The following is a 26,843-nucleotide window of genomic DNA, read 5'->3' as shown; positions in this document are numbered from 1 at the left end:
GTTTGCATGCATAATGCATAGGCAGTATGTGTGTGAGGTCAGTCTGCATGCCCTATTGCTCATACACCAGATGGCACTAGCTGCTTGTGTCAGTGGTAATTTCTGTGCAGGTCACGCAACACTCAGCGCCTCACCTACTGTAGCAGACTACATGAACTCCTTGCTGCTTATCCTTTTAGTATTTTCTCCCTCACTCCCTCTTGCTTAAGAAGTATTTTTTCTTTGAAGGTAATTGAGACCTTACTTTAAAGAATGAATGCATATCCAGGATTGAACTACGCAAACTACACTCGCCCCGATCTGATCCAAACAACCCTGATTAAGCCTCAAGAGTGTTAAAGGTGCCCGCAGCTCCAACACATCACACATATCAGAACAATCAATGCTGCTGAATAAGCACTTCTTATCATCCTTGCTTTCTTTCTCCTCCTAGCACCTCTCGTGTCCTTAGAAGCCTCCAACCATTAGAGGTATCCTCTTGGAAATCACACCTCTGAGAGCTGAGCTGCATTTTGCACCAACATTCCCCATTGTCATGAGATGCTTTAATTATCGTAGAAGATAAAATACTTGTTTTGAATTGAGAAATAAAGTACCTCCCATTTGTTATTTCGACAGCGCAGTAATGGTCCTCTGTGAACACTACTGCGCTTTCTTGTTTCTGCTGTAGCTGCTCACTGCGGTGGGGAAACAGCAACATTCTACAGAAGGACGGAGCAAGGTTTGGCCTCCGGATAGTTTGTCAAACTGCCATGATTTCTCGGTGTGACAGAAATATTGGTATAACATGTTCATTAAAGAGGCACAAAACACAACTTTCAAATTGATTTCTTCTCCAAAAACATTTCCCTCCAGGACTCAAAGTTCAAGAACACTTTTATTAAAACCCACATTGAATGAAATATCATGTTCAGGGCATTAGTTCTAGGTCACCGCTTTATCTCACATCTGGGATGCTGAAGGCTGCAAGATGCTCCACTTCTCCCTCAGCTGCCTGCTTCATCTCCTGGCTTGCTTTAATGGTGTGACCCTCAAATAATGCTTTGTCAAAGAGCCCGAAAAACAAACTTTGTACCAATTTAATTGTCAGGCAAGCTTTGAAGTTATGAAAACACCTTTTATCTATGTTTCTAAGTGTATTTTTTAAGGTTTCTTCGTAGATAACAGAGATATCCTTGAGAAGTCACACTGAATATAAAAACATGTGCATCATATCGGGTATTCAGAAACGACTGAGATATGACTCCAAAAGGAAGCAGCATTTCTGATACACATAACAGCAATGGACCCAGAGGGCTTTAAAGTACCTTTAAATAAAATGCCAAATTCCTTAGTTTGCCATACTTCACATGAGAACCATAGAAGGATGCAGGGTATTTGCATAACCCAATTGTTAGATAATATGACAGCAGCTTCCATAAATGGTCAAGAAGCAGCTAGTAGAGCGTTGTTTTCCAATATTCCCTTGATGCTCTCTTCATGATGAGACCATGAGAGGTGACAGGGCAGCCAACAGTGTCTCACATAACCCAGTCATTTCCTCCTGAGCTGTTATTTATGGAGCTGGGGAAAGCTCTTTTTGAGAAACTTTGATCGTGCTCTCCTTGTGTCTGTGTGATTTTCTGTCCAGTGTCCCTCTGTCGTGACTAGGACTGTAGAGGTACAAATTATATCAAAGCATGGCTAAAATTGCCCAATAAATCAATGCAGCAGTATCCAACTATCAATCTGCAGCATTAGCTGTCTGGCCTCATTAGTAGATGGCCTTGGAGAGAATAAGAGCTGAAACTGAATCCACAGAATCGTGACTCGCTGGTCTCTCGGCTGTGTCAGCAGGTCTGTCACAGTTTACTCTGCAGCGGTCCACATGGACATATGGCATGCAGACATGCCAAGGCTAAAACAGGGCTAATGAATGCCACTCCCAATACAGACTGGCCCAGGTACTGCTGAAGTTGAGTTTGCAGCATAACAACTGGCTCAGACACAGCACAATACACACAGATTGATATGCTACAATGGCCTCAATCTTTGAAACGAGAATGGAGATTTTCTAGTCTAGAGCTACAAAAAGTAGTCAATTTTACAGGGAAAAAAAAGACATATTACATTTTTGGAGAATCATGTAATGGATTTTTCTCCCAGGATATATTCTGTGCGGGTCCAAATTTAGCTGGAGCTAATTTTTACTTGGCACATTCACTGCTCAACCCTCTGCTATGCATGGAGAGACTGTAAACCACATGACTTCTCCGTGCAGTCTGCAGCTGCTCTTTTGACCTGAGCTAAGCACTGTTTCTGTGCTCGACAGTTGGTGTTTTACATCATGAATGACAATGGAATTCCCTTCAAAGAGAACATAATAAATACATGAACTAGTGGCTGCTAGTTTAAAAATGGAGTGGAAAGTGTAGGTGTGTTTGTTTCACATCTACTGCCAAATGTGCAGAATTAAATCAATATTTAAACTTTATAGTAAAAGTATTCATGGTACCTGGCTTGCGGTGAGAATAACTTGTCCTCACTTACTATTTTGACTGTAGTTTATTTAGACAGAAAACAGAGGCTCAATGTCCCCTGCATAAGCTGAGTTTACCTTTTTGTCAGTAGCAACCAAGTTTAGCATGTTCCAGGCTAGCTTGTTAGCAGCTAACAAAGCTACATAAAAGAAAGAAAATGTATTCAATATCCAAATCCTGCCAACCAAAGGGACTCTATTTCATCACATACACACATGGGCATGAGCTCTCGCCCACTGGTGCCTCACACTTGATCCACAAGCAAACAAGTCAACGACTAGTTAGCTATCAACCCGGTGACAAACACGGCTCCTGGTACATGGATAAACGAAAACAAATGAAAAAGTGCTAACAATAAATACATAGCCTATCAACACATGTATTAAGGAACTTTCTGAATTTGAATAAAATAAAGTGAAGCAACACGATAAAGTGTTTCAGTTAAGGTATTCTATTAACTGAAGTAAATTCATAGGAAGTGAAAACAGTACATTTGTGTTGTCCATTGAGCTGGTGCTGTCACACAGACCTAGAGACTCTGCTTGTGTGCCACGCTGCCACAAATGCTTAATTGTTCAGCCAGCAGAACAATACAATGTCTATTTCAGTGCCCCACTTCAGATCAAATGATGTTGGTATTTAAATAATGCTGATTATTTGTGGAAAACTATTTAGAGATTGATATTCATAGGTTATTTTCTAAGAAAGACACTAAGTCTAGGATATTCTTTTGGTTGGGTCCCACTTGTCTCATAGTTATAATAACAACAAATGATTCACTCCAGGCCATTCGCAACAAGCATCAAATATTCACATGTCCTTTGCCAAGGGGCCATGTGGGGGAGCAGCACGCTCTAGCACAGACTTTTGAATGTTTGCAGTAATAAGGAAGGAAAACAGGCCAGGGTCTATCATTCTGCACACCTGGAGGGCCAAGGGAATGGAAGCCACCTGTTTTTCAGATCTCAACGGGTCATGGATCTCGAACCCTTCTCCCTGCTGCGTGTAATGTCACGGCCCCCTCCTCTACTATCTCTAGGAGTCATGACAAACACACCACCCTGACTCACAGACCAGACAGGGGCCGGAAAAATGACTAAAACACTGTGCAATGAATTAAGCTTCTATCAATGCCGGATCAGACTGCATAACTGATGGTGAATTTGTTAAAGATCGTCACCATCCTCTCTTCTCTTGCCTCGAGCTCCCTCTCTCATCTTTGCCCTTTAATCTCCGCTAAATGACATCATGACCTAAAATTGAAGTGAGCTAGTCAGACTCCCTAATGCCCAGACAAAAACGGCGTCACCATATCTCTCTGTCCTCCTGCTCACATTCACAATATCTTAATCCTCATCTTTGAATGCGGCCCATTGTGGCACCCAATTATTTCCGGTTTGAATGTCATTTAATTCTCCATCTTTCATAAGGGTCTCTGCTATCGCTCGACCCCCCGCTGCTATTGTTCCTGCCCATTTCCCTCTCCCCCTCACTGCACGCGTCAGTCTAGCTTGGATGTCGGAGAATGAGCGGAGGCAAGGGCAAAAAGTGTCCCCGACATGTTGCCACCCACGACAGACTAACTAGCTTCCTGTGGATGTTTCCAAGCTAATTCAAGTGATTTGGGTATCTAGAGGCAAAACATCTTCCTTTTTTTGTAACAGATGTTAATAATATGTATGTTGAGTTACCCTCTAAGGGCTACTATTACAACAAATTAGTCACTTGAGAGCTTCAGTGTGATCGGAGTGCCTTCGGCGTCACCTCTGGCAAGCAGCCAGACACAGCAGGGGGTCGGCTTGATCACCGGAACGCAGAAATCCTTTGAAGGAAACACTTCATCACTCACAAATCGTATTAAGTGTTAAGGAGTTATTTTTGTCGTTCGTTGTATTTCATCATGATACGCAGATTATATAATGTTACACTATATCTTCGGAGTTAAATCCAGCAGATATAATTTGCTGTCTGAAATATCAGCTGTAAATGTCATCTCTTCTCCTCTGCTTCTCAAATTTAAATGCCAAGGCTTTTCTGCAGAATCATCATTTTTCAGAAATTCAAGCAGTCTCTTCATTTTACACGCACATAAATAATATAGTCATAACACGATTAAAGCAGCAATGCAGATAAACTGAAGCCCACCATAAATATTAAATCCTGACTGTGTGATTATGCGTAGAAGAACATTATCAATTCAAAGATACCAAAGGGAAGTTATTTATATTCAGATGTCTTCAACATAGCTGCTTACATCAGTGTCTGGGTGGCACATTTACATTAGATATATGCCCTCCTTCCATTTCACTTCTCTGGATGTTGACAGGACATTCTTGAATGGGATAAGGCTTGTCCTTGAACAATATAGTGAGTCCTTTATCCACAAGAACGTGGGCAATAGGATTAATAAAACAGTTGTGTGTGGATTAAGCTGTTTAAATACCATATCAAATGGGAAACACAGGACTAGGCAAGGTAAAATAAATGAAAAATGAAACACTCTAAAGATAAAAACTTCAAGTCAGAGCTCAGTAAAACAACTTATAGAAGACTGACATTTCTTGCGGCTGTGTTACAATATAGTTTCATGGATTGTCATTAGATGCTTTTCTTTAAGGATTTGCCCAGTCCCTACTAAACATCCCACATTGACAGTATCAAAGCGCAAGAGAACCCAGTTAAATACATAGTCAATGCAACAGATTAGAGTTTTTCATGAATTCCCGCTTGTTCTTTTAAGACCAACATAAACTTTTATTTCCGAAATAATGGTGTTGATTTGAGGGCCGGGTACAGCCAATGAAACTTTAAAGTGTGAACACAAAAGGCTGTTCAAACAGATAACAGAGAAAAGGCCTGTTAATGTCCTGAAAGAAAATCAGCTTTTTACTCTAAGTTCTTCATATTGATTGTGTGATCAATATCAGCAATTCACTAAGACACCTAAACTTTCTTTATAAAAAGGAGGGAAAAAAAGATTGTATTTACATAAAGTATCCTGTAACCTCAGTATAAGAGTGGGAATAGTTAATTGAGGAGCACAATCCTCCTCATATCCCTTAACATACCAACTTTGCTGGTTTGTTTACTGTTATTCAGCATTAATGAACTGTTAACTAACTAATTAACTGCCTTTATTGGATTTATCCCCACAGACCCTCTGTCTGAAAATGCAAACATCAATAAAATCTCCGTAGATGAGACCTTTTGCTGCAATTTTATTTGTGCAATATCTGTGAACACACAGACAAACAGATCAATAATGTTATCATTGAGTGAACCTCAGCTTTACAGGTAGTCTTAAACTTTACTAAGCCGACCAGTATCTGTGTCATGATGGAATAATCCATTTCATTTGAGGGCAACAAACTAAAGGCTACAGTTATATTAATTCACTTCTTTCAAACAGCATCACAATACTGACAAAGAGTCGTTTGGTAAACATTAGACTATTGTGTTTTACATATCAGCTGACGAGTGGCACTTCCGTAAATCTGATAACAGCTAGGATTACTCCACTCACTAGGCATAGCCACTCAAAAACAGATAATTATATAATAATAACTGAGGGACGTCCTAATTAACTGCTTAATTAATTAAAGCTGAAGCAGTCTGGAAGTGCTGTCTGAGGTAGTGTAGGATTATGGTGTACATATTTGTAGTGGGGGAATTTTAGAAAATCAATTTGTTAACAGCAGTGATGCAATTGTGTATACTCAGAGATGCGAAAACACAAATACCCGGTCACAGAAGTGGGACAGCTGTGTTCTTTCTCATTTATTTCTGTCTGCGTTTTCCTTTTATCCCTGCCAACCATGAAAGATAATAATAAGGAAATAAAAGCTCTTTCTTCCTCCTGCCCCTCTGGGAGAGTCAGGACGGTGCAGAACGATCAGTCCTTTAGCACCGAGTCACATTCATCTTTTGTTAGTTAAACAGCCACCATTATTACCTCTTCTATTATAAAGCCTTTTAGATAAGCCGTACACACCTTAACATTTGGACTCTCTGCTGTTTACTAATTGGACATTACACTGAAAGTGAGGAGCAGGTCAAATATAAAGGGCTCTAGGGAAACCATTTAGAGCAGGGGTGCCCAATACGTCGATTGCAAAGGTAGTGTGGCTAGATCGCATGGCATTTAAAAACGAAATAAAATAAAAAGAGTCTGAGATCTCATCTTTTCTAACACGCAGTTCACCACGCATGGGCTGCAAATCACCGACGAGCTGATTACCTAGTTAGCCTTCCAATTTATACAATTCTACTAAAGAAAGGGTATAACAATTACCAAAAATGTACTGAGTTGTATTGTGCCATATGGGCTCATGCCGTTATGAGGGGGCCTCACCTCCTCATCTGAAAGTATTATGCGCTACTGCGGTGCAATTAGTGTAAGCACGCCACATTTTATCCCCCATTTTATCCCCCCCCCCCCCCCCCCGCGACACAGATTGGGCAGGGGCGGCCCTGTAGGTAGATCATGTGGACTTGGTCATATTAAAAGTAGCTCCCAAGCTGAAAAAGTGTGGGCACCCCTGATTTAGAGGGTATGGCACATGTCTACTGTCACGCTGTATTGTAAATCATACAAAACAATGTTAAGGCTATTCTCTGAATATAACATTTATTGAATGGGAAGGGGGAAAAAATGGTTGTGCAACCCAGTTGTAGTGATTTATAAGGGTTTCTGTGTTATAGGGCAAAGATAAAATAAAAGCTATTTAGGTCAACAACAGTCCTTTAAAAAGGTGCAGCTCAGCCCATAGAAAGAACAGTCATTCTAAATCAGGGGTTTTCAATGTCTGACAGACCAAATTGAGACAACTGTGTCCCTTGTGTATGAACTGAAAGAGGACTGTTGGTATTCAAGGAATAACAGAATAAATCTAAAGGGACATTCTGAGCCTTAGTAAAACAATACATTTTTATTGTAGGTGTAACAAGAGAAAACATAAGAATTGTTTTTCATTGTATAAATATAATTGTTTTCATACATTTGGGGAAGATCCATTCTCTTCTTAACAGGGAGTATAACATTGCCATTGACACAATTCGTTTTTTTAAAAATGTTTTTTAAGTCTATCAGTGGCGAGCCGTCAGGGCCCTCTAGGCCCTCTCTGAGGCTCTGAGGCTGAACGATTAATCGATTTTAAATCAAAATCGTGATTTTAAATGATGCAATTATCAAATCGCAAAGCCTGCGATTTTCTTTTTTCTTTGTTCTTCTTGTGTGTCAGTCATCCACACCAATCAGAAGTGCTGTGCTCCACATGCACCAGCCATTGTTAACCAATCAGAAGTGGCCCATGATAGAAGGTGATAGACGGATTGATCCAATCACCTGCCAAGTATTTTTGAAAGTGCCTGCCCTTTTCCAAATGGCTTCCAATGGAGCTTTCCTAGATGGTTTGGTGAAACAAACCACCTGAGTCAGGTTAGTAATGCTCCATCACATGTTTCACATCTATTACAGGGTGAATCTTAAACTGAAGCTTGACTTTAAAGCAACCCAACGGAAGTTTCATGTAAGTTTAGTTCTTTCACTCGTAGCTCGGGCTGTGGGGGTGCTAGAGACGGGAGCACGTTGATACGACCTTCCTAGCCGGAGATATGGCCGCATTTTACAATAAACTTCCATTGGGTCGCTTAAAAACAAGTATCGCAAATCGAATCGCAATCGCAATATCTGTCAGAAAAATCGCAATTAGATTATTTCCCTAAATCGTGCAGCCCTATTGGAATGTGAAGGGTTAAATGAAAGAAGCTCCTTTGGCTGTCTCTGCGAGTTACTGTGAAGATAGGAGGTGATTCGTGGTCCAGCTGTACATTCACAGAGGGCCAAGCTATAGTAACTCAACGAGAGAGTAATGTCAAATGACAGTACAATTGACCACTCATATCAAGTTCCGCCCGCTGTGAAGTTTATGCATGTGTTATAACAACGGGTCAAGCTAGGGGGAAGTTGCTAATTAGCATAAGTTTGTTCATGATGGCTCACGTCAGTGATAGTGATGATGACATCGTTGCGAAATTATTAACCGAGTCATTTTCAAGATTGAGTTACAATAATAAATTGGAGTAGCAAAGGATCAGCTGCATGACTCCGCCATCAAGTGCTTCATCCAAAAGGACAGGAGGATGGACTTTGTGTTTAAGTGATTTGATCATCAAAGTTAGGCCTAAGTCATTTTCAATGTGGGCCGCCGTGCCGACTTAATTCATTTTTAATTGTTACTTGGCTGTGGGTGCCTTGTCATGATCGTGTTTATATAAATGGTGTTGTTTTGTGTGGTAGAGGGTTGCTGTCATTGATGCGTTTTACACCCCGGGCCGTTGTTTTGATATTTCGCTGAAGTATACGCTGTGACGTAATGTGACTCTTCTTTTCTTTTGAGGGAAGGTGGGGTCAGAGGGCCTAGGTACAAAAGTCACGGCTCGCCACTTAAGTCTATATTTTGTAATATTTTGGATAATGGTCACCATTAAGAGTGTGCCTAATTAGCTATAACCAGTCGCTTTTTGGAATCCATGGATGTCTAGACAACTATCACTGGATTAATTTGGCAAGTTCTGGAGTTAAAGAGAGGTTTTCTTCTGAGACTTCTAAGCAGATGTATGGATATTTATTCACAATGGATAAGGATAATGATGTCTCCAGGAATTGTAAGTCACACTGAATCTACAAACGTGTGTATTATGCCTGCGGTTTAGAGTAATGAATCAGAAAAGGAGTATTATTTGTTTACTCAAATTGCACACAGCATCTTCCACTGACATTTCTCACTCCACTCTTCCACCAACAGAAGGGGGAAATGAAAAAAAGAGCAATTGAGCAAGTACTTTTCTATATTGTTTTCCTCCAAATCTCCTTGGTGCCATTATACAACAAATCAGGTTTGACAATTAGAATCGAGCACAAATTCTTTGTGACAACATTCAAGCAAAATCTCATTCTTCCCCCTTCTGGCAAGGAACTACACATTTGGACTAGCATCTACACACAGTTTATAGTCAATCAGTAAATGGAAGGTATGGCAATGTTCTTGCTGACTTAATGCCGTAAAAGCAGAGGAAGCAATGGGAAAGTGCACACATATACAGAAAGAATGATAGATTCTAAAAACTTTAAGGAAACAGAAAATAATCTAAGTTTCTTGTGCTCTGGCAGTTCAATATATCCTTTATATAGAGCGACAAAGTGTTTTTCATGGCTCTCTGCATAACACACCCGCCTCCCGGAGCATCAGCCATCGTTTTCTATAATTGGCCATTTCCCAAGTCCATCTTCACCACACGACGATGCAACTGTAGCTGTATGTAAAACGGCTCATTCTGCTATAAAACTACACCCGCCTGTCAAAGACTGGAAAATGTGTGATAGTACATTACTAACATTATCACCCTACAAAGAGAGAGGGAAAAGCCATAAACCTTTCAACTGACAGTTTCTTTTAACTTCTCAATGTCCTCCCTGCCTTCAGGAGGAATTGTACTATTATTAAGACATGGCAGATGCTTCCTCAATAAAGAAAATCAAATGTATTTTACATAGACAATTTTAGTGTAGACGGGATCCAGGAAAACAGGTTCAAAGTGCGACTTGCTCAAGACCTCTGAAGACTGGAACTGCAGCACCATCTTATCTTTAAACCATACACACATCTGTCCTGCAATCAGTATCCTTGCTTACCTTTACACATTGAGTAACACGAGTAGCATGAACTGAATAGTTTACAGCAAAAAAAACTCAAACTTGTTTCCTTCTCATTTCAGATTCATGTCGGTGTGACATTTGACAACTTCTCCAAATTGCCTCGGCTCCCATCTGTAGGAGCTGAGACGCAGATGGGTCGAGAGGTGCATGAATAGTGCTGCTGAGAATTGCTGTGTGTGTGTGTGTGTGTGTGTGTGTGTGTGTGTGTGTGTGTGTGTGTGTGTGTGTGTGTGTGTGTGTGTGTGTGTGTGTGTGTGTAGCCGTGACCCATCAGGCCTCATGGGAAGCTGCAGCTAAACTGATGGATGCCAAGGAGCAATAGCGGGAGGGAGGAGGGAGAGAGGGAGTGCTGGCATAGCCAAGTAGGAGACAAGCGCCTGTACTGCAGCAATGCAGAGGGATGTCAAAGAAAAGATAAAAGACAATAAACATGTAAATAAAGAAGAAGTATGCAGTAAGGGTATGACAGACGGCAGAGCAAGCACTGTTCAGAGACCGATTTGCAGAGCTAACAAGTTTAAATAACCAGACTTGTATTCTGGTTGAGTTTCTGCACTGTGTCACGGTTTTGCCGATACCCTCCTTCTACTGCGGTTATGAATATATCCTCCTCAGCCCTACCTAGCAGAGACAACAAGCCCTGGCAATGCAAACACACCCTGCTGAGCCTCCCGTGTCTCCTCCACCCCTCGCCCTCTGAACAAACAGCTCTCCCTCTGGAGGCAGTGAGACTGGGAGGGGGACACTCGGGACTATCGACTGGATTCCTCTCAGCGCTGTTGTTTCACCCCGTTGTGAACACGGCCTTGCTAGGATAACCCAGGGCTGATGTTGTGACTTTCCAGCAGGGAAAGCAATGTATACATTTCCTGTTCTCACTCAGCGACCTTCCCCCATTGCCTTTCCGAGCGGGCTACTGCAGCAAAATGTAAACAGAGTCCAAGGGGAAGCCGCTGCTTATTTTTGCTCGTATTACTACCCCCCCAACCCTGTGCAAACCAAGGCCTGCCTTCTCCATTTCCTACACTAACACAAACAAAGCAACACTGAACAAACACTCCCTCCCATGCATGTTACGACACAACTACACACACCGACAGAAAGAAAAAAAGAGATGCTCTAATGCACTGCTACACATAGACAAATGATTTCAAGCACTCAAGAAACAAATATCCTGTTCTCATCATAAAACTTTCATCTCGTGCAAGCTTGTTGGTGGGCCAAGCGCATTTCCCGGTGAAAAATATGCACACTTAACCTTGAGCTGATCTTTTTAACATAATGCGTCTGCCTTATTGGATTCTATCTGGACCTTACTCACAGGAATACCAAGTGCACAGAGTGATAGTGTGACCAAGCCAAGTCGGGGAAAAGAGGAAGGGCGAAGTGGCAGCGCCGAGACGCCTTCTGCCAGATCTTATGATGAGTTTTCGTGTCATTTTGAAAGGTCACTGACATGTCACCTTGCGCAGAGAATAGTGCGAAAGTGTAATCCCGAGTGATACCGTGTAGAAACCAAGACGATTCTCAAGTACTGTACACATAATCACATGGAGACTCTGACACGCATGAGAACACTCAGGTCTTTAGCAGGTCTCAGTCATGAAATCACAAATGTTTAAAAAGTTTTTATAAATGCTTAAACGACGTTCATGTTGTTTAAAAACAGAGTTTAAGGTTTCATTATTTAGCTTGGAAAAAGCAGTCAAAAGACATTTTACATTTAGGATATATTTGAAACTTTAATGACAGGTCCTTCAAGTTCTCGTTTTATTATCTATTTTACATCTATAAATAATTCACAACAGACATTTGAACATACTTTGGTATCCAAAGTCATTATCCATTTAGCACATCCTCTCTAGAGTATGACACATGTGCATTTCACCGCACAATTTAGAAAACCTCAGTAATTTCAGAGATGTCAGTACTTTTCAATTTGTTGCTGAACACAACACTGCAAACAAAAGACAATAATACAAATCAAACTCTTGCCGGATTACCCCACCATGCGATCTGAAAACAGATGGCGGTAGTCAATCAAATTTATAACTGTGGAAGAAATTCATTTGGCATTGATGTCACGCCACTGGGCTCAGAAAGAGACATGCACACAATGGCATAGACTCATCCATTATTTAGTCGGAAAAACAAATTTAAATTTGAAAGCCCCATGGGTCCCAGCCAGTGGCAGGTGCATCTATGTGACTGTTAACTATATTAGAAGTTATGGGACTGTAATTTGACTGCCAATGTAAAAAAAAGAAAAACTCCCCCCGCTGTTGCACTAATCATCTTTGTCAATATTAATACCATTACATTTCTGGCTCACACACGCAGCAGTGACCTGGTTCAAATGACCAGGTGGTTAGCTCTAACACCAAAGCCACACGTCACCCAAACAGCTTGGCTTCCATTGATGCATGACACATTGCATTTGCAAAAACTTGCTGGTGTTTATAATCCAAATACATACTTGTCACGCCGATGATTTGGTGTCCGTATTGGGTTATTCATATGGCAGCACACGCGGCTTCATGTCAACACTGAATCAAAGTAACAACACCCCGGTGAGGCTGCTTTGAACAGTGGGGTTTTTGAATACATTTGAATGCTCTATTACAGGCTGCCGTCTAGTGGCCTCACCAACCTTTATAATATTCTCGCATAAATAGGATTAACATGCTAATTACAGGTAAACTGAAAATAATAGAATCAACAGATAAGTCCTCGTCAAAACAGGGAAGGATTGATTGTAACGGATTATTTGCATTTTGATATCAATCCAATTTTACATCTACACAGAGGCAGCCAAGAGAAAGTATGTTCTGCTGAATTTTGTTTTTAGCGCAGTTTCAGCCTCTTTCATTTATGAAGGTCACAAGGGGAACTATAAAACTTACTATAAAATTGTCCATTACAGAAATGTATAAGGCTGAGTGACGCAGGTTATACTAATTGCAAAATAAAATTGGCCAAAATAGATCAGATATCATCATGATTAAACATTCTGACTGACCTATCCGTCGTACTTTAAAAACTGCAATAAAGTGAGCTTTTAATAGTACTAAGAGTGCTGATGCTAGCTGCTGTTAATATATAGAGAAGCTCTGGATCAATGTCCTGTCAGACACATACACACCAAAAGCTCTCATAAATGTGGGTCTGTGCGAGAGGCCTTATGACACACAATTCAATAACGTCTAAAATGACATGTTATTTTCAATAATACATACATACATGCATGCAGAGACACTTACCCGTGGAGACAGGGCAGTGGGGGGCTGGGTGAAGATTGTAGAGTGGGCTGCAGACCGTAGGCCATGTGCTCTCCTCACAGTCTGACGGGTGAAAGGAGCCGACAGTACCTCCTGCTGAAGTGAAATGGACACAAAAAACAAGTTATGGAGCATCATCTCGAGCGCAAAGTGAAAACAAAGTGTTTGGGACAATCTCAATAAAAATGGGAAACAGCAAACCTCACGCTATTTTCCCAACCGCCACTATCAGGCTCTACAGTAAGTCACAATGAGCTAAAATAGAGGCTTAAAAGAATGAGGCGTGAAAGTGGTGCTTTTATTTTCTATTACTGGAACAGGACAGGGACATTTCCTTGTAGCTGCCATTCAAAAACACTATGTGGTCCGAGCCATGCATACAGAATGTAGAGTTTTCATGTGAAACGTTTGCGTACACTGGGGAGGGGTCTCTGTCGCTGCAACTGTCAATCAGAGATGGAAGAGCGGACTGCAGCTTATTTACTTCTAAACCACAATAAGCATTGCATTTTTTCAATTTAACGTTATCATACTAGAGGAAAAGCACAAAACAGGGTTGTTTTGGTGTCTTTGGCTTTGAGCATTTGTAAGATAGAGATTTGTGTAGGCAGGTGTATGACAGAGGGTCACGGTAGACTGGATTGACTAAAATACTTTCACTTTAAAGTTAGTGTACGTGCTCAGATGTTGCCTGCCTCCCAGCCCTGAAGAAAAATAAGATGGAGATGAAGTCTCCATTAAAACACCTTGACTGAGCATGCTGAAAACCAACTAGTGTACCCCATGAACCACTCATATGAGACCCATGTCTATGCAGCCTCTGTGGGGCTCTGATCGCACCCACTTTTATGATACAAGTCACTCAAGCGCTCAACAAACCTGCTTTAAGCACAGAAAGCAACAACACCCTGAAAGGTCAGACATGATTATTTTTTTAAATCCATCCACCATCACCACCAGCACATCTAAGAGGCAACGCTGTTAAAAATAAAACAGTTAGGACCTGATTCACTCCCATCCCAAATGTCACGTTCATGACTGAGTTTGAAAGTGTGTGGAAGACCGCAGGTGCAAACCACAGGAACATGCAAATATTAGATTTTTCTCATCTGCATGCTTTCAGATGTTCTGAAGATGTTTGAGCAAAAAACACTCACATAATTAAGGAGTCTGTCTTAACTTGTTTTTCTCGAAAACCGGCATAACATCTTGGGGTTGGTTGGTGGTGGTTTAATGTGTTCTAAAACTTCTAACTTCTAACTTAGTTAGAAAGGCAATCCCAAAAGGTCACATTATTTAAAGTAGAGTAAAGTAAATTGCTTCATAAATCGTGTTTTAAAGACAAGCTAGACTTCTAAAAACACATGTATCTACATTGCAGCATAACAGTGGTATAATCTGCCAACATATTTAATACCTAGTTTAGAAACATGTAACAAATTCATTTTAAATGTTTAACTTTTTATGATCAAGATAATAAGAGCAAGTGCAAAAGAGCTACCCTGCCACCTGTTGTTGCTTTTTAACCCAATATGTTGATGGTTTTGTCTGCACTTTATGTCGTGGTGTGTTAGGTGTGTTACTCCAGGCTGAACTGTATCCCAGCATGCAGTGGTGAAAGAAGCTCCGTTCACCCAGGACTGGCCGCTGGTCTATCACAGGACTAACACTCACACCCAAAACTCAAATTGACACTTTTATTCACAACTACAAGCGATATCGAGTAAACAAATCTGCATGTGCTGTGATTCTGGAAGGAAACCCACACACAGACAGAGGAAGAACATTCACACAGAGATGCACCATTAGGCAGCTGTGACATGCAGGGCTAACCGCTAAGCCCCCATGCTGCCAGTAAATGTAGGCTATACATTAATTAACCATTAGTAATCAGTTACATAACTTATAAAAAGCAGGCTGGAAGATATAGTAATCTGTCTAATGGCATATCTGCTGTGTCCTTTCTGTATCAGAGCTCGAATCTACAAATGGATGTCTCTCTACGTGTTATTACACACACAATTACGTCTCTTTTAACGACTCTCAGCGTTGGTAAATTACATTTTTACAAGGAAGGACAGAGCTCGTAGTGTGGCCATTTGAGTTTTTGCCAGTGGAAACACTAACAGTAATGAATCTATCTTTACACAAGGAACACTTTGGGAAATGGTGTCTGTAGTTTCTCTCAGAATATATTCTACGGAAAGTGAGATTCTCAGCATGCAGGGTTGTAAAGGCTCAGAACAAGTCAAGCTTGAACATTAGCTACCCTTGGGGAGCTGCTATGATAACCAGCTGACATTTTTGCCTCCAGCTCTGCAAATAGGCAGAAATAATACTTGGAAAGATTGTTAAGTCAGTTATTAAAACACACTTTCCATTGTTTATGTTTGACATGGACCTTTCAACACAAACTGGAGCTTTTTAACACAGTGTATTCACCATTAAGATAGGCAGTGGACCTTGGTGCTAAGATAGCATGTTGCTGCAGGATTACTGCCTCCTCCTTATAGTTACAAAGGCAGGCCTACAGCATTAACTCATAGGAGTCCAGCAACTATAAAAAGTGTCCAACAACCGCCAAGACAGTATCCTCCGGTCAGTTACTGTGGAGGAAGAACAGCATTTGTGGATTAGTTGACTCTGTGATGTGGGATATTTACTGATGCGAGGTCTCGGCCAAGCAACCAACCCGACTCATTTTTCATGCTGGCAGTGAATTCATGCTGGCAGTGAATTCACGCTGCGGCAACAGAATAATATGTATGGGTCAATAAGATTCTGGTTCAAAAAGTACTACAGGTTTTACTTGTTGTGCAATAACAGTGGGTCTATGGTGTACAAAAAATAAACACCAAAACATTAAGATGACTTCATGATGTCAACTAATTCATACATAAATCCTGTTTTTCAAGGATGACATAGTAATTTTAAATCAGTATTGATATAGAACCCAGAAATATAGTTATTGAGACAATGCTTAACCAATATAAAAAGTATTTGTAACAGTATAAAAGGCAATTACAATTTATCTTCTTTGACTGTGTTTATGTATGCATTCCTCGTATGTGTTAAGTGTTTCTGATTCGGATTCAAAGAAGAATCAAAGTTAAAAAGGACACTTTAATGAAAAATTGATCGCTACCGGCACTAACATAATTCAGGAAGTGCCAAATAAACGATCGTATGTTCAGTTTATTTATGCGTTGTTTCTGAAAGGAGTCGCTGTGACCTGTCTGCCCCACCAGGCCCGTGTCCCAGTGAGGGGAGGCTCCGACTATTTCTGTTGATTAGATTGCCACAGAGGACAACAGCTGCTCTCTCTAGATACCAAACACTGTAGTAGTATTATACACGATGTATACGCTCAACATAACAACCAAGTCTCCTGATACACAAGGCACCAGCTGGTTAAGTCCCTACTGACAATGCCTTTTCTTTGTGGATCAAACACAATAAGCTATAAGCAGGTAAAGAGACAGACTTATTTTCTGCTTGCAAAGCGAATGTAACAGACACGAAAACATCCCATACTGTTATCCAGTCAGCAGAATAGTACATTTTCAAGCATTCGCCTAGGGTGAGACTGAATGCAGTTTCTAAAAGCTTGCAAGGCAATAAACTAGGGATAATAATTATCCCTATATATATATATTCCTATTAACAATTTACCGTATGCTGATTTTTAAGTGGAAATTATTATTTCTTTCAAGCAAGAACTGTTGTTGTTTTTGGAGTAACTTTCTATCGTTATGCATTAGCTTTTTGTTATTATCATGAGGACATTTTCAGTGGTAAACATTTTTTTTTTCCACAAAACAACTTCATAGAAGTGGCATTTTTTTCCATTTCAAATGAAATAACATACATCAGCCACATCCTTTGTGACACACTCAGAACGTGCTCCACTCTCCTTGTCACAGGGAGAAAATAAGCAACCGCTGGCAGCCACGTATTGATTTACTGATTGATTTATGACAGAGTGTGTTATGAGCTTGCTGCTGCCAAGGGACCAATCTCACCCCCAGACATGCCAAACCTAAACTCTGACGGCCCGTCCACACGGCGGCGTGCGTTGAAGCTTCAACACTTCTGCCCATTCACTTTGAATGGGGGAACGTCACACTTTGCAGAACTGCATTGTGGGAGCATTGTGGGAGCGTCGCTTCGCTTTGCTCGCTTCAAAAGTTGAGCAATGTTCAACTTTTGAAGCTTCGACGGAAGCGTCAGCCAATCAAATCATATGCCAGTACAAGCTCTAGCCAATCAAACCGCGTGCTTGTGTGTCCGGGGCGAGAGATTCATGTGATTGGTTGTTGGTCGAGCTTCAGACACGCCCGCCGGCAAGCTTCAACGCACGCCGCCGTGTGGACGCTGCTTGAGGGTGCACAGCTTGCAGTCTTTTCAGGTAGCTCCCATCACACCAACTACTAATCCATCATGCTTCACATGTTGTAAGTGTGTTGACACCTGAGAGCTGCCTGATCCGCAGCAACAGGTACTGTAACGCTCACATGAAGTCTGAGGCAGGCGCAGACTCCAGTATTTTATCCTCTCTGCACATTCCCCACGCCTGAACTGACGTGTTCCCCAGTTACTGGAAACGACTCATCAGCAATCAGCCACAGGACTCAGATGTCTTCTTATGCAAGATACCTCACAACTCAGATAGGCAAATGGTTCATCTTAGATATAACAGATGCCAAGTTAAGTGCGCCTCTGTGAAAGATGGAGCAGTCGAATAGGCCTGTGTGTGCTCTGCAAAGTTGGCATCCGACTGTGTATTCAGCAATGTCTACCAAAGAGTCGATTAGCCATAACAATTCATTCATTTTGAAAAACAATTCTCTGCATGGAAGCAGTTGATAATGGCTTGTACACCCCTGACAACTCTGCCGCTCCAGTCACCGCAGGGGGAAATTCCAACAAGTAAAAGCACCAACTCAAACCTTGATACACAATAGAGGGGAGCAAGTGGGGAATATCAAGCACCTGATACTCCTTAGCAAGTAGCTAGACAATTCAAAAGTCTAAAAATAATACTTAATAACACTTCACCACATAACAATACAACTCAGTGAATCCAGATGGAGCGTACTGTACAAAAAACAATTTATTGTGTGTGTGTGTGTGTGTGTGTGTGTGTGTGTGTGTGTGTGTGTGTGTGTGTGTGTGTGTATGTGTGTGTGTGTGTGGGCTGCTGTGAGATAATTGTAAGTAAATTAATTGGATTGCTATTTGTTCCCAGTTAAGCGAGTTAACCAGTACACCAGATGGTAAATGGGAAATATCCTATAGAGAAAAGAGCCAGTACAGATCATGGATGTATAATAAGAACTGGATACAGCGTGGGAGGCGGGACCTCATTCATTCCTATGAGAGTTGCACATTGGCGCATGAAGACAAAATGGCCCAACTTTTGAGAGAGCGAAACGTCACGAAAGTATTCATATAATCATATAATCCGTTCTTATTGTGCATCCATGGGTAAAGGTAAAACTCATGTAGTACTGAACACGTCACATGAACGTGCCGGGCGGCGCGGTCCCGTGGGTTAGATGCGCGTTCATAATGCTGAGGAAAATAACTCTCAGAATAACGTTATTAGCACATTTTACAACGATTTACAGACGTCTCTTTCCCAATGTTAGAAAAAAATGGGAAAAAGTATTTTCGGGCCCAGCGACTGATACGGAAGTGTAGTACCGCCGTTTGGCCACAACGAATATTTTCCTCAGAGTCCGGCGCACTTCCTGGGGGCTTGGTACAGATAGGGGACGGCCTTATTAACCTAATTCATTTTCTCTTTTCTTATACACTTCCAATTGCAGGCAGCTATTTTAAATTACACATTGAGTATAAAAAGAAACATATTCAGGTTTGTATGGAAAAGTACATAGTCCAGAGTAAACGCTTACTCTTTATAGAACAACAAAAGAGATTTAGAAAAATATATGTTTCGTTCTGATACATTATCTGCCAATGGGTGTATCGATCGATCATATGCATACAGAATTTGTATCTGATGGTTAAGAGAGAGGTTGCCCAAGATCCCTCTTTATCTGACTTTGCTTTCTGAGTTCTAGGAAGGAGCAGCATGACATTAAAGTTAGTTTTTTTCTGAAACCATATTGCATAGGGGGTAAAATGGCCAAGTTGGAATCAAGGTGAGCAATCTGGCTACATCTGCCCACTCCCGTATCTTACTTTCTCATTTCTTATTCCTGCCTTTCTCATTCACCCAGTCTGCATCTCCCTCACTAGTAGTAGAAATGCAGTCAACCCAAGGGAGATGGAGGAGGGGTTAAGAGAAGGAGAAAGTGGAGAGGCTGCATGCAATCACTGGCCACCGAGAGAAGAGATGAGAAGAGGAGAGTTAAATGAAATTTCCAACACATTAAGCACAACCCGTTACCCAGTGCCTGCACACGCAGGGTAAAGAGGGGTGGGGAGGCTGCTGAGTGACCGCTGTCCAATCCAATGAAAGTCTTTTATAGCTTAAGAGAACTGATCCAGTTACAAGGCTTCCCTGGATGTTCCCTGATGATGGGTATACATATAAAGATAGGGGCTCAAGGATACATAGCAATCACCTGCTCAGGTAAGCCGAGGGGATGTGAAGGACTTAAACTAACCACATCATAGACACCAAACAGTCAGCCTCTCAAGTACATAGACATTTGTGTGCATTTGTGTGGTTGTACACATGTGTGGCAAGTCCGGACAAAGAAATTAGCGTAGCCATGCTGCAGGGTCCGGCACACCAATATAAACCAGACAGAAGGGGAGAGGGCTGCACAGTCATTGGCGGCCCTCTCATTTTATCACCGGAGAAACATGACGCAATCAAGTAGTACCCCCTTTGCAATTTATTCCCTGTTTATGTGGCGTACACACATATACGCAAACAGGGTCAGGAAGGCGGGGTGTGCAGAGAGTGAGATTGACAGCTCAGCGTCTCCTGCTGCAGCAGAGATGAATGGGCGGGCTGAAAACTGCCTTCATTCATAATGGAATATGGCAACAAAGCAGCTTCATCCCCAGGTGTCTCAAGATGAGAACTAGGGAAAAACAGGGGCAGACTATAGGACAGAATAAAAGGGCTGTGCAGGCAGCACAAAGGCTGAGACATTATAGAAAAAGTCTTACATCGACTCAAAATATAATTTTCTGATTTATGGCCCCAGGTGTTATCCTAATAAAGCTTAGAATGGGCAGAGATAGCAACAATATTGCATTGCTGTAAATGTTGGAATGGCCTGAAAATGTCAGAACAAACAAAAGTAAGGAAGGACAAAAAGAATATCAAGTACAGAAGAGGAAGGCTCCCATGTAAAGCTTCAGAAATAGACTGCCGAGAGCCAAAAGATAGGTGTGAAACCAAAATGGTTGTATGAAATGTGTGGTTTGCTTTATCTGATACAAAAGACAGTTACACATCCTACAGAGCTGTGCAGATAAACCGATGATCAGCAGCACAGAGAGTAGAAGCGTGGGCGTGAGGGGGAGACGAGTGAGTGAAGAGAAACAGAGAGGAAGAACTGTGCAGGAACAAATTCTGTCTGAGTGGGTGTCTCTGCATGTCTGCAGGTCTCTGTGTGTGTCGTCATTACAAAGCACTCCTTCTTAGCATCAGTGAAAGCCACAAATAGCAAGAACCACCAACACACTGTGCTAGATTATAATTTTGGAACAGAAGAAGGTACGTTCTCAATCAATACCAACATTCAGTGTTTACACAATTAGGTATAAAATTGAGTGAGACAGCAAACTGCTGTATATATTAAGTATAATATGGCTTGCACTCAGTATTGGCGCCAGGTTCCTAAACTAAGTGGCTCTTATTCTACACCGCCAGCAGAAAAAGCTATAAGGGTTTTAAGGTATCCGAATAGGAAGTAGTTTGCTTATAAGAGTCAGCTGCTGCATGAGCACAAACGGCAACTGCATAATGTCCGCACACCGCATCTCTAAGTTTAAAAACCACAAGCACTTTTTCGGCCTCTTGATCAAGAGTCTGTAGCTTCCCAACGCTGCAGCTACAAGTAGAAACTGTAATGCAACTCTAGTCGACCACACCAATTAAATGTGTATAGGCCTGTCATGTGTCTCTAGTGGAATTAAGGATATGGTGTGCTGTATCCCAAAAGGGTAAGTTTTTATGTAGAAGAGGCACAGGAGGTGGTCAGTTGTATGTAAGGATGCAAAGTTTTTGCTTCCTGCTTTTTGCCTATCTATCCAAACTGCAGCACTACAGCCAACCACATAAGATAACCAGTCAAATGTTAATACAACTGTATTGAACAGATTGACAATACTTGGACTATTCATTATAACATTTAAAATCCAGTATTAAAATGTTTATCTTATTAAGATTAACAGTGATATTTCAAAGATTTAACACATTTTAAGGCATGAAGGGGTTACAGGAGCACCGACTACTCCCACTTGACTGAATGGCTTGTCCTATCACCTACAATATGTCTCTCTTTAACCCGATACTTACATCATACTTGATATTTGGGCATTGTAAGGTGAGGTTGTATATCAGGAAGTAACTCTGCTGACCTGCAATATGATGGCCCTGCTTAAGAGTTATGTGTATGTAACATATTATTAATGAAAACGGAACATGCTGTGGTTTCAATCAGCAGATCTCTGCAAGGCATGTTGACATTATTGCGGTCTGGGTGAATCTCAAATCTCCATGACATCATCGAGGCAAACAAAAGCTTTTTGTGTGCCTTCCTGTGATAGGGTTAACCACCATGATCACATCGCAGGTCCTGTTCATGGTGCAGGTATCACAATCATTTCAAAATGTTGATGCACCATCCATCTTGGTCTGTTTTCCATCAGAATATCTGATCAATAAATCAGTGTTTTTGTATGAGGCTATGTGCGCTGACAGACTACTCCTGCTCGGACTCTCCCAATGCCTTAAAGACATAACAAATGTATTTTGGTGTGTAAGATGTCAGTTGGGATCTACAGTGAGAGTTATGAAGTAAATGGTAATAAAGTAATATACTGCAGAATAAGACTTCATGCCTTTTTCCCTGTGGGTTTTTGTGAAATAAGATATTTTTTTAATGAACAGCAACAGCTCTCTTTAATTTATATTTGACAACAAAAGATCAGCTTATCATCAAAAGGAAGTATAAATTGTGGGAAAGCCTCATAGGCAATTCAATAATTCAAGACTAGAATGAACACTGCCACTGCCTGTGCATCGTAGCGTTACATTTATTCCAAAGAGGTGACTGTTGCGGCTTTCACACCAGCGCTTTTCCCTTTCTAGCTCCTAGCGAGAGCTTTTCTGGTTCAGCTCCGGTTTCCCTTTTCAGCTCCCGCTCTGTTCACACCGCCCAGAGCTGCCGAGAGATTTTCTCCCACAACAACAACGGGCCGGGGACTGCGTCGGGTCGACGATCGTGTTGCTTTTAATCATACGAAGCCAGATTAAATTAAATAACGACTTCTCCAACCTTATACTTTTCTCCAGAGTGCCGTGGTTCATTGTTTATTAATGTGTTTCAGCGGCATTTACCGACCGCTGCAGTGCTGACTGCTCTTCAACGGGAGTGTATTCTCCCGTTAGCTCCGGGTTAGCTCACACGGCTCTAAAGTATTCACTGTCTGACTGTCACACAAGCAGCTGATACATATCCCCAGTTCCCCTTAAGTGAATGTGTGTCAGTCTGAATTGACGCTGTTTGGCATCACAACGCTGTTATGAAAGTTTCTCTGGTATAACATGGGTGATGTTAGCATAGCAACCGAAGCTAAACTGACTACTTGCTAAGCCGTTTTCTACAGGCACTTTTTACCGGCGTATTTTTCATTATGATTCTACTTGTGATAGTCGGACATGACAACCTGTACAGCCCATGTATTGATTCCATCCGATAGCTGCTATAATAACAAACAAAACGTCTGCCTGCTCTCCACAATGATCAATAACAGCGAACGGATGGTCAAAGTAAGGTTTCCTGCACGCCTCGACGTAAGCGACGCCGCGTCATAGCTCCAAAGCTCTTGCCTCTGGACCGACAACTTTTTGGAGCTGGAAGTGAACCGCATTCCGGAGCTATGACGCGCCGCCGCTGCGGTGTGAACTGGAAAAACCGGCGCTTTTCAGGCTCTAGCTCCCAGCAGGAGCTGGAAAAGCGCCGGTGTGAAAGGGGCATCAATGGAGTGAAGAGTGCAGGCCAGTCACCCAATGGCCGAGTTGTGAAGAAGGCTTCCTACTGAATGCATGTCTGCACAGAGAATTGTTGTACTATATCCTGGTATATGAAATGATGTCATGAACTGAGAGGACATTTTGGCATATAGCGCAGAGAACAGAAGACAATGAAATGGATAACCTTCAACTCTCTGTTGGAAAAAGGGACATTATTAATTTGCAAAGTGTAACCCAGGCAACTGCAGCACCAGGATTTTTGAAGTGCTCCAAGAACCTTTACTTGCTTTGAATTCAACTGCAGATGGCCATGATTCTAGGCAAGAAGAATTCCTGACATGTCTCTAAAAGCGGTATAAAATATCTGGATAACTTTAGAAAATGTTGCCTAAGGCTGAAGACAAAAACAACCTTGTGATTGTGTTGCTATAACCTATCCAGAAAATAAGATACCCCTTCTCTCCCCCTAAAGAAATCTCCACTTTCACTTCCCCTTCTTTTTTTCCTTCCTCCATACCTTTTATTTTCCGTCCAGTTGATGTCCAGGTTGGGATTTCCCCAGGGTTCCCCTCAGGACCCAGCTCAGTAAAGAGTCTGGCACTAAGAGTTGAACGCTCAGCTGGAGGTGCATCACTGATCCGCTCTGATGCTAAACTCAGCCTCTTGCCTCTTTGCTGTTCGACTACTTTCCCTGGGTAAACAACAACCAGGCTGATACCTGGTATCTAGTTGAAAGACAAGCTTTTGATTTCCATGCGGCGGCTGTATGGGAATACATCTGTAGCCTTTCTCTCATCATTGTCTCTTCTCCATGCATAAAAATACATTTATGGGGCTGTTACAGATGGGCTTTGCAGCAGACAAAACACCAAAGAAGTGACACAAATAACTGGGTCAATGAGATGTGTATCAGCTGAGTTTCTTTCATTTGCAGAGTGGAAAAACTGCACTTTCCTTTATCCAATGCCAAAGAAACCGCAAACAGCCACACCTAGATCAATAACCCTGGGAGACGACACTCTGTTACCCACATGAGCACAACAACGAAAGAAAAAACATTACATTTATTGAATAAAGCTACCATATGCTGGACATGTGGCAATATTTACATAACTTACAGCAACATAATAGAGCACTATTATAGGAAAACACATTCACATGACTCATTCAGGCTACCAGTGGATCATGAGATTCCAGGGAGATTCAAATTAGCAGAAGCTCGTACTCTCAGAGACTGGTCTATGAAAATTAGATTTAAATCTGGGTTGTCTGACTCACTGTGCATGTGTTTGGTTTGAAGCAAAGTAAAGTGGTGTAAACATTACAAACACTATGGTTTTCAGGAGTCCGTTGGATATCGTGGGCAAAGTATGAAAGATGGGGTTGCATAATTTGGAGTCAAAACAGACATCTGCAAGCAGCAGAGAGGAACAACATTCTTGTAAATTGACTTAACCACAGTGCTATGGCAACACTGTCCTGACGATAGGAAATGCAATACATACTTTTTGCTAAACTCACCCAGAATACTGTCCCTTTCATTGGCTCTCTGATCAAATATCCAAAGCCTAGTGAAGTCTGTCTCCATGGAAATACATTTTCCAACAAAGTCTCCTCTCCAACATCTCCTCAACCCTATTTATAGAATGGCAAACACTAGGTAGCTGGCAAAGGATAAGAAAAAATGAAGTGAGAATGGAATTGTCTGGTATCTTCACCTCTCCGTGCCGCTCGTCTTTCTGCTCACAGCTTCATTTCAAATCAAAGGCTTTGAACAAGCGTTCACACAAACAGCTGACAAACAATCCCAAGTCTCACAAGAGTGGGCAGGTTTTATGTGTGTGAAGTTGTGAGAAGCTTGTGTGCGCTTCAAGCTGATGCAAGGCCTGCAGGGTATGCGCACACATTCAATGCCAGTCAGAAGCGTGAAGACAGCGGGCAGCAGGGTCATCGCTAAGCCTCTCTGCCAGGTCTTGGAACTCTTCGGTCCGCTGCTTTTTGACGTCCGTGTGTGGAATAAGGATGAGAAAATCACAGGCCTTTTTTAGGTTAACAGCTTCTTCCTCCGTCCACATCAAGAAAAGGGTGTAAGGCGAGAGTGTGCATGCACAAACATGAAAGTTATATCTTAAATTCAGTTGTGTCATACCACAGAAAGCTGGGCTAGCATTGTTATAGCACACCTGCAGCACAGCGTGAGCCCATTAAGTAAAGAACAGAAAGTCCTCCACCTCAGTGCTTTTAAAGAAACAGTCACAATCTGAAAACACTGGCAGGGCTCGAGGGAAAAGTCTGGCCAATCATGCAGAACGCACTAATTAGCATTAGCCTACATGGATGTCATGCTTGTTAATACCACACTCCAGTTGCAGCATAAAGATGAGCTCTTACAAAGTAAACAGCACGGCATTAACTCTACGACCAAGGACAACAATTATGACTGTCAAATTTCATTATCAAAAACACCCCCTCGATACGCCATCATTTTAATCAAGCACTACCATGTATGAGTGCTGCGGATTCTGTGATTATTATTGGACATCCCTTCTTAAACTAATGCCCTGATACTCCTGTGAGTCAAAAGTTAAATTCTCCTTAATTCAAAGAACAAAAGAATTGGAAAATCTTCGGTGTCAAGCTGTCACATCAGAGACCTCATCAACAGAAGATTACAGCAACAGAGCTATTTACATAAGCAATCTTCTTTACTGCCCCGCTTCCCGGAGGTGCCTTTGAGCAGAGGCAAGATTGCATCTTTCACACTCGTCCCCTCTACTCATCTACAGTCACGTACAGGAAGGTGGAACACCAATTTATGAGGCAGAGCACAGTGCTGTAGAACAGGCGATGATAGAATGGCCCTTTAATATAGTATCTCTGGTTGTATTAGGTCATTGTGGTCAATATTTCAAAAATAAAGGGCAGGAATGCTTTATGCCAATATTAAAATTACAGTTGATTTTGAAAATAGTGTTTACTATCAGATTTTCCAGGTAGGATTTAATTTCCCTCATAATATATACAAGTTTTGCAGCTAGAGAGATTTCTACGTGGAGAAGCTCAGCTAAACGCTGCGGTGATTAAATGCCATGTTATGCTCCTACCTACTTCTTCTAGCTTTATTTCTTAAACAGTATGGAGCT

At 41.6% G+C, this 26,843-nt stretch overlaps 1 protein-coding gene across 2 annotated transcripts in view; it reads right to left on the bottom strand.

The window, feature by feature from the left end:
• Window positions 1-26,843, bottom strand: part of mcu (mitochondrial calcium uniporter) — a 60,167-nt gene that overhangs the window by 20,331 nt on the left and 12,993 nt on the right. Inside the window, exon 2 of one of the 2 annotated variants that reach the window (XM_034152158.1) lies at window positions 13,497-13,607. In XM_034152158.1, the coding sequence (XP_034008049.1) occupies window positions 13,497-13,607 (111 nt within the window). Of the gene's footprint in view, window positions 1-13,496; window positions 13,611-26,843 lie in introns of both variants that reach the window. The other variant, XM_034152157.1, reaches the window with a different exon arrangement.

The sequence above is a fragment of the Trematomus bernacchii genome, unplaced genomic scaffold, assembly GCF_902827165.1.
Source record: "Trematomus bernacchii unplaced genomic scaffold, fTreBer1.1, whole genome shotgun sequence".
Taxonomy (NCBI): domain Eukaryota; kingdom Metazoa; phylum Chordata; class Actinopteri; order Perciformes; family Nototheniidae; genus Trematomus; species Trematomus bernacchii.
The sequence above is the reverse complement of the archived record's forward strand: the minus strand, read 5'-3'. Positions and strand labels throughout refer to the sequence as shown.